The following is an 8640-nucleotide window of genomic DNA, read 5'->3' on the forward strand; positions in this document are numbered from 1 at the left end:
TTGTGTTGACCCCTGAAGAGGGAGCAGCTCAAACGATGACCAATTTTCTGATATATTGTGGTAAATGTGTGTCACAATGTGCTGTTTAGGAAGCTGGAATCTGAAAAAATCAAAGATGTCAGTAATCACAGAGGTTTAAAGGATAAAAGACAAGGCCTTATTATTTAAATCTTTATCAATTTTAAGTCTTCTTGATTGATGTTTAACTTGTTTTATTTACTGTTTGACGATGCAGCTTTACAGTAGATAAGATTCTTGGAGCTCTGTGAGATTCCTGTGTTTTAATGCAAAGCAGAAGGCCCAGGGTTGACTTCATGAAGAACACGAGGGCCTATCAGGAGCGTGCTCAGTCTGGCACGTTCAAAGAACAGCTGGCATAAGGAGGATTAGAGCTGAAACAAAAAAATCCAAAGGGGGTGGGGGGTTATGGAGCATGCAAGGACAGTAAACAAAGACTGTGACTCAAAACTAAAGAAGCTGAATGGATGAAAATGGAGAAACACAAACACCAGGATGAGGCAACAAAGAGGATAAAAGAGGACACAGCAGGTTCTGTCTCCTCTCTGCTCCATCTCAAACCCCCACCTCCCTCCATCAAACACCCATCGACTCAGCACTCGGAGCATCTCCAACAGACACATGCTGCAGATGATCGATTTCATAACAGAGGAGAAAGCTCTTTTGTCTAACCCCCCCATGTCTCACACACTGCAAAGCAAGAAAACAGCCAGACACAGACTCCCTACCGTCCGGGGATGGGGGCAGGTATGTTCAAGCTCCTCCATTGTTCCCAAAGACTCATGGGATGCAGCTGTGATGTGACTCAGCATCAGTGAGACGATGGTCCTCTCCTCCACTCTGCCTCCTCTTTCTGTCCCCGCCTACCCTCTGTCCTGCCTGTCTGTCTTCACCTACAACCTCCTCCTCCTCCTCTCTGATCAATCTGCTGCAGAAAACACAACACCGAAGAGGTCTCACTCTCTAGTTATTCCCATGCTTCCCTCTGATTCTGTAATGATTGCGTTAGTTAGGTGTAAATGCTTTAAAAAAAAGTAGAAGTGACCATAAAAGATTTATATAAAAGCAAACATGTCCCTTAGAATTCATTATTACTCATTATTTAGGTCATGAAACATATTTGTAAAAAGTGTTGCTTTAAGCTCCGAGTGAGGCATCTTCTTTTTAGACGATCTCAGCGCTCTCCATGGCGACAGAAAGAGGAGAGAGAGCTCCAAAAACGGACCAATCAGAGAACGACCCAGAAGCGTAAACAGAGATTTGATGGAGCGTACCACAGCGTCATCATAGAAATGTTTAAAATATACATCAATTGGCATTTAGGTCAAATGAGAGCATCATTTATAACACGTAAAATATTCCTAAATGAGGATTATTGGAGCACGTTTTAATATCTTTACATTAGGTTTTTCAAACAAAAAGTCACATGCCTTCAATTGATGTGTTTCTGGTAGAAGCTTAGAATAAAACAGGATAGAATAAGAGAGAATAAAAAGGTACTTTTTTCATTCTCTGAGGAAAAATAATTGAATGTACAAAAATTGTAGTTCATGTTAATTTTACAGTGGACAATGGGTGCTGAATTATAAACACACTTGAATAAAATGAATGACTTTAAAGATGAGAACGTAGCCAAAATCTTTACTTCCTGTTTTGAAATGACTGTCCTCGAGTAAAGAACTGCACATTGAACAACACTGCCACCGTGTGGACATATGAGAAGTAGCGCCGTCACCCCATTGGCTGAAACCTCTGTGATGTCACTTCCTGCATATGACTTTCCCCGGGAAGGCAGTTTGGCGCGAGCTGCTTTGTTGTGTTGACGTGCCGCCGTCGCTACATGAGCTAGCTGTCAGTTTGCGCACTGGAATAAAGACAAAACCGTAAAGTCATGGCTCCGGTATCAAATCCAGACAAAGATATGGACGTTCAGGACGGTGGTGAGTTTGCGTCTCGCGCTGCGCGTTAGCTGACGATCAGCTAATCTGCGCATCGAAGCTAACGCAGCTAGCTCAACCACCTGCTGCAAAGCTTCGCTGTCAAAACGTGTCTTGTAACTTTATTTTAAACAACTTGGTGTTCAAATAGAGGGTAAAACGACTTCGTAGCTGCGTCGGTAATCTTGTATAAAGCTAATCTAATGAAACGTGTCACTATGAGGCCTCTAATTTTGACAAAGCGCCACAAGTTAAAGTGCAGGAAGATCTTCAGCACAATGTGTCTCCTCAGATGACCAGGGCGGTTCTGGTGGCCTGGCCCAGTCTCGGTCCAGACGGGAGAAGAGGGAGAAGGTGGGGAGGAAGTCTGCACTGGAGCAGCTGAAGAAAGCCAAGATGGGCCAGAAGATCAAGTATGAGGTCAGACATTATAATGCTTGGTTTTTATGTTATTTTATGACAAGATAAAGTAAAAATACATAAAATAGTGTATTAAAATGTAGTTTGATTGCTAAGTTATCATCAGTAAAATCCAATTTTAAGCTTTTTTTTCTACGCCTAGTTTAAATTAATTACTAATTAGCAGTGAGTTTCTTCAGGATTGGGTACTAAATGTGTGTTTTACTAACAGGTTGAGGAACTTGCCAGCGTATATGAGGAGGTAGATGAGGTGCAGTACTCTAAGATGGTACGAGAGAGGCAGGAGGACGACTGGATCATTGATGATGGTAAAGCTCCACTGCAGGAATGCGTTACTGATAGATATTTTTATTGATCTCAGAGGTAAATGTAAAAAAGCCCAGTAGACTAAAACACTCAGCTCAGTCGTGATGTGAACAAAACTCCCTTTGTTCAACTGAATCCTAACGACGCTTCATCTTTCAGATGGAACGGGATATGTGGAGGACGGGAGAGAAATCTTTGATGATGATTTAGATGACGATGTGGTTGAAAAGAAAGGTGAGAAGTATTTTTTACTGTTTGTTTGAAGGTTCAAGGGTGAACAAACATGCATGAACCTCTTGTTTGTTTAAACAGGAAAGGGCGGCGCTAAAGGAGGAGATTCAAGGAAAACTGTCAAAAAATCCGTTGTCTCCAAACCCAACACCATTAAGAGTCTGTTCATGAACAGCAACGTGAAGAGGCCTGCGGAGGTGTGCATTTACACACACCGTTCTCACTTTAGGCTCACCTGTGACCATCACATTTCAGTGATTGGACTGTTTGTGATTTATTCTTTGTGTCTTTTCCAGAAAGATGTCGATTTGTCCAAAGACGACTTGCTGGGGGATATTTTACAGGACCTGCACGCTGAGGTTTGTAGTTGCAGCTAATGAACGTCAAGCTTCGGTTTAGCGTTTTCACCAATTTCGTGTTTCAGTTGTAGCCGGCTTGTTTGGCCTAGACGTTGATATTTGCGTTAATGTTTTTAGCTGATTTTAACCCAACAACTGCAGTTGTGTCATTTATGATGACTCGTTGCTTTCTCTGTCTTTTGTTGTCCTCGTTGTGCCTGAGATATTCTTACGTTTTTGTTCCAGAAACCATCCGCCCTCACTCCTCCACCTGTGGTCACGCTAAAGAAAAAGAAGTCTGTGGCGTCGCCCATGAATCCCTTTTCCATCAAGCCGCAGATTTCAAAGGTAAACTTGGGTCTCGGAGATTTTCTACTGCTCATTCAATGTCTGTAAACTGAACGTGATGTCATCCTGTCGTAGCAGGAGCCGCCTGCAGCTACTGGGTTCAAGGCTAAAGGTGTCCGACCGCCGCCTTCAGATCCCACCCCCAGACCGTCGACCCGCCCTCGCCCCTCCGTGTCTGATGGTCCTCTGGAAGAGCGCGGCACAAAGCTGGAGGAGCCGACGAAAGCAGAAGGTTGGGCTGGTTTACAGTTTTGTAGTCTTTAGTTGTGTGAATAGAAAACAATGTTCTGTGTTGTTTCTCAGAACATGACTCCATGGCGTTGGAGGAGGTGGACTTCGATGAGCCAATGGAGGTCGATCCGGAGGAGGATAAACATGGAGTTAAAGAAGACGCCGAGTCAGCGCCTGAAGCGGTGACCGCAGTTCAGAAGGAGCCCGCAGTGAAACCCCAAGATCCTGCTCCATGGTGAGGATTTCTCAGATTGTTAGTTTATTCTCAGGCTGCGTTTGTTTACGTCTGAGGAGGACTCCGCCCACCTTCCACTGTTAAATAATCACAGAACCAACGATCACGTTCAGATTCGTGCAGTTTTCAGATAAATCTTTGATGTTCTAGGTCCAGCGGGGTTGGAGGTTCTTGGGGACAAGACGAGGAGAGCGGAGTCTGTGAAGCTCCTGCGGAGGTGCAGGTCGACTCCAGCCAGCTCCCGCTGGTGGAGGACGCCGACGGGGAGCAGGTCTTCCGCTTTTACTGGTTGGATGCTTTTGAGGACCCGTACATCCAACCAGGTGCGGCATAAATTACACCTGTATTTCAGAACAAACAACATCACGAGTCTGTTCAGATTTATCCTCACGTTTGACCTGAACTCTGGACCAGGTGTGGTGTACCTGTTTGGCAAAGTGTGGATCGAGTCGGCAAAGTTTCACGTCAGCTGCTGCGTTGCTGTCAAGAACATTGAACGCACCATGTACCTTCTCCCTCGTGAATACGTACGTGCTGTCTATAAGCTGAACGATCATATGTCTGTTTAAATTAGGGATGCACGAGATCGGATTTTTGGCTGATATGTTAAAACTTATTTGGCCGATAACCGATATATATTTGTTCGTAGACCTACTTACAGAGTCTGCACAGCTTTCTCTGCTGTGGAATTAAAATGCTCCTTTCTTCTGCACGCTCTTTGTCAGTTTGTCCTGCGACCAAATGCAGATGCTGAAAATGACGCAACACTTCAACTGGGATTATGTTCAATGTCAAATTTATTCACGACATTTACTCTCTAACACAATGACATCACTCGAACTGAGCTAATTTGTAAATGTTCACTAAACTCAAACGAGCAGCGAGTGAAAAGTAAATAAGTAGTAGTGCGTTAATAGATAAACTTGGTTTCTTACATTAAAAATGAACTTACCTGTTACTGTGCATGCATGCAGCTGCTGCTGAACTGGACAGCTGCGTCCTAAACGCACAAAGCAGCGTCACCGCAGCTCCTTCCTCCAGCAGCTGTTAGACTCTACAACCATCCCAACAAACTCAACAAGGATTAAATACGTGCTGACCTCTGCTCAAACACACTGTGCCGTCAATAGTCTGTCCTGATCAATGTTCAAACACATATTGAACAATATTATTGATATTGTTTATCTCGTTTCTTTATATATCGTTTTTAACATGTAGGAACTTTTCTGTGAATCTTTTTATCTGTTGCTGCTGTTACACTTGACTTTCCCGTTCGTGGGACAATAAAGTCTGTTTCTATTCTATGTCAGTGCGTTTTCATGGAATGGCCGATATTTAACTTTATCGCTGCTATCGACCGATACCATGCCGATAATATCGTGCATCCCTAATTGAAATATTGCAGATGGAAGCAAAAGTTAATATGAATGATTCATGTGTGCGACTATAACGACAGTCGTACTCACAGCAGGTACGGGGGGTGTTTTTACTTCCTGTAATTTACAGAAAACCAACCCAAAGACTGGGGAGGTGTCGGACACACCTGTGAGCATGATGGATGTTTACCAGGAGTTCGACCAGCTCTCTGAGAAGTTCAGGATCATGAAGTTCAAGTCTAAGGTTTGTGTTTGGATCATGGAATTAAAAAATAAGCATGAAGTCGTGTTTAAATTGGGTTTGTGTCTTTCTCCTGGCAGAAAGTGGAGAGAAACTACGCTTTTGAAATTCCCGATGTGCCCAGTCAGTGCGATTACCTGGAAGTCAGATACAGTGTGAGCACGCAGACCCATGAGCACCTCGCACTGTGCAGCTCTTTGGACGTTCAAGTCCTTCATGCTCTTTGTTGTGCAGGCTGAGTTCCCGGCGCTGCCCTCGGACCTGAGAGGAGAAACGTTTTCCCACATTTTTGGAACGAACACCTCGAGTCTGGAGCACCTCCTTCTCAGCAGGAAGATTAAAGGTCCCTGCTGGTTGGATGTTAAAACGCCACGTAAGTCACAAGCTTGTCGGTTTGTGCACGTTAAGCGCTTCGAGTTGACGGATGTGACTTCTCCACCTCAGAGCTGACGAGCCAGCCGGTCAGCTGGTGCAAGGTGGAGGCTCTGGCTCTGAGAAGTGACCTGGTCAGTGTGGTTAAAGACCTGCCGCCCCCGCCCCTCACCGTCATGTCCATCAGCCTGAAGACCGTTCAGAACCCCAAGACGCACCAGAACGAGGTCAGACACGGGCTTTACCAGAACAACCTCAGCGTGATGTGAATATATTAACAGTAAAAATACGTTTTCCATGGAAATGTTGATTTATTTATTTTAGTCCAGTGAATCGACATTAATTAGTTTAAAATGAGCTGCTAATGAACTCATTCGTGTCTTCGCAGGTCGTCTCTTTAGCTGCTCTTGTCCATTATCAGTTCCACATGGACAAAGCTCCTCCTCAGCCTCCGTACCAAACTCATTTTTGTGGTGAGTTAAACAAACAATAATGTTTTGACTTTTTAATACGTGCACATAACGTGCACTTAACAGATACTCCTTGAAGGGTTACCACAATCCAGTTTCAGTAGCAGCTGATCGTGTAATCAAACGGGTTGTTTTGCTTTAAAATAAGATGCAGCTGCAGTTTGAAATGTAAAATGAGTTTCCATGGTGATGATGATGATGATGATGTCTTGTCAGTTATCAGTAAACCAGCTGACTGCATCTTCCCGTACGACTTTAAAGAAGCTGTGAGGAAGAAGGTGAGTGATCATGTGACATTACACCTGAGCTTGTCTAAAGGTTTAATTACAGCAGAGTTGTAGCACAAGACTATCAATACAAGTGAAATGATAAAAACACAACACTCCCTTCAGACAGGAGGAGACGACCGATCACACTTAAAAAAAAAACAGTTAAAATAACAGAAATCATGTTGAGAAGCCTGATCTCTGCAGAGATAAATGGGTTTCAGTCTGTTCGTCCTACATCTGGGCTGCAGATACCTGCGTCCAGATGTAGGACGCCTGAACTCACCATGGAGTGATGATCGAGATCTGCCAGAATCAGCCTGGCCTTGTTCACTGACCTCGCCTTGTATAGGTCGGTGAGGTTCTGTAGGTCACTGAGGTTCTGTAGGTCAGTGAGGTTCTGTACGTATAGAAATAGAAGACTCCTCATTCAGTGAAGTCTCCGACCACAGGACCACTGGACCACAGGACCACTGGACCACAGTACCAGGGTCTGGGTCTTCAGTTTGGTGTGATGACACCAGGCTCACGTTGTTTATGCTCTCATTGTAACTGCACATCACGCACAAGTCCTCGCTCCCTCCTCACTAACAGTCGACCACAGCACCGATGACCTTCAGCCTCTGTTACCATGGCGATGAAGCCAGATGAGCAGAGTTGTGAAAACTCTTCTGTTGGATTAAAACATCCTCTGTTTCTTTTACTTACTCAAAGAAGACGCACTCTGACAGGTTTTCACAAAGGTCACTCCAGATGTGCACACGCGTGGAGCCCGGTCACCAGGACCTGCCACGGTCAGCGTGCCAGGCTTGTTTTTATAACCTTATCAGCTCACGGGCAGACGTGTCGTTGGAGTGCCAGCTGCACCTGCAGCATCAGATCAGCTCCTCGTCCTGCTCCCTCTAATTCAAACATACGGTTCACGGGCGCTTCTCATTCTCAACCTTGACCAAAGAACACCTTCTTGGTTTGTGACGCTGATGGTGCAACTTGCTGTCTCTCAGAATGGGAGGGTGGAGATGGCGTCCGCCGAGCGGACTCTGCTCGGCTTCTTTCTGGCCAAGATGCACAAAGTGGACCCGGATGTTCTGGTGGTGAGTCTCTCCGATCCAGATGAGGAAGCTGCTCTGGAGTTCAGCTCCGTTGTCCTTTCTCTGGAAAGTTAAAGGTGTTTGTTTGTCTGCAGGGTCACGACATCTTCGGGTTTGATTTGGAAGTTCTTCTGCAGAGAATCAACGTGTGCAAGGTCCCTCACTGGTCCAAGATGGGCCGCCTCAGGAGGGCCAACATGCCAAAATTAGGGGTGGGAACCAGAACCGGTGTAGTAAAAGTGTTTCTGTAACACACGAGTAAGTTGTTTGTGTCTTCCTGTGGTCCAGGGTCGGGGAGCGTTTGCAGAGAAGAGCGCGACCTGCGGCCGCCTGGTGTGCGACGTGCAGATCTCAGCCAAGGAGCTGATCCGCTGCAAGAGCTACCACCTGGCTGAGCTCGCCGCGCAGGTGCTCAAGGTGGAGAGAGTCACCGTGCCTCAGGAGGACATCAGAAATCTGTTCAGGTGAGCTTCAGAGCTCGTTCGTCTGCACGTCACCTGCAGCTTCCACCGTTCGGCTGAATGTTCTGATCCAAACCTGCAGCGACTCCCCTCACCTGCTCTACCTGCTGGAGCTGACGTGGACCGACGCCAAGCTGATCCTGCAGATCATGTGCGAGCTGAACGTGCTGCCGCTCGCCCTGCAGATCACCAACATCGCCGGCAACGTCATGGTGACTCACCGCCACTAAGCACCAACGGCCTCAGTGTTGCTGTAGTTGTTCCGTTTGCCTGAAATGAAACTGACAGTATTTGTTGAG

At 45.7% G+C, this 8640-nt stretch overlaps 1 protein-coding gene across 1 annotated transcript; it reads left to right on the forward strand.

The window, feature by feature from the left end:
• The first annotated feature begins 1920 nt into the window (after positions 1-1920).
• Positions 1921-7955, forward strand: LOC119426446 (DNA polymerase alpha catalytic subunit-like). The gene is made up of 18 exons (XM_037694008.1): positions 1921-1958; positions 2248-2375; positions 2587-2683; positions 2841-2915; positions 2994-3109; positions 3209-3271; positions 3497-3598; positions 3674-3830; positions 3902-4064; positions 4215-4387; positions 4479-4591; positions 5571-5684; positions 5762-5836; positions 5916-6054; positions 6126-6280; positions 6442-6526; positions 6740-6801; positions 7794-7955. Exons 1-18 carry the CDS (start codon positions 1940-1942, stop codon positions 7953-7955), a joined length of 1998 nt encoding a protein of 665 aa, XP_037549936.1. The 5' UTR covers positions 1921-1939.
• The last annotated feature ends 685 nt before the right edge of the window (positions 7956-8640 follow it).

The sequence above is a fragment of the Nematolebias whitei genome, chromosome 20 (genome assembly GCF_014905685.2).
Source record: "Nematolebias whitei isolate Nwh7 chromosome 20, NemWhi1, whole genome shotgun sequence".
Classification (NCBI taxonomy): domain Eukaryota; kingdom Metazoa; phylum Chordata; class Actinopteri; order Cyprinodontiformes; family Rivulidae; genus Nematolebias; species Nematolebias whitei.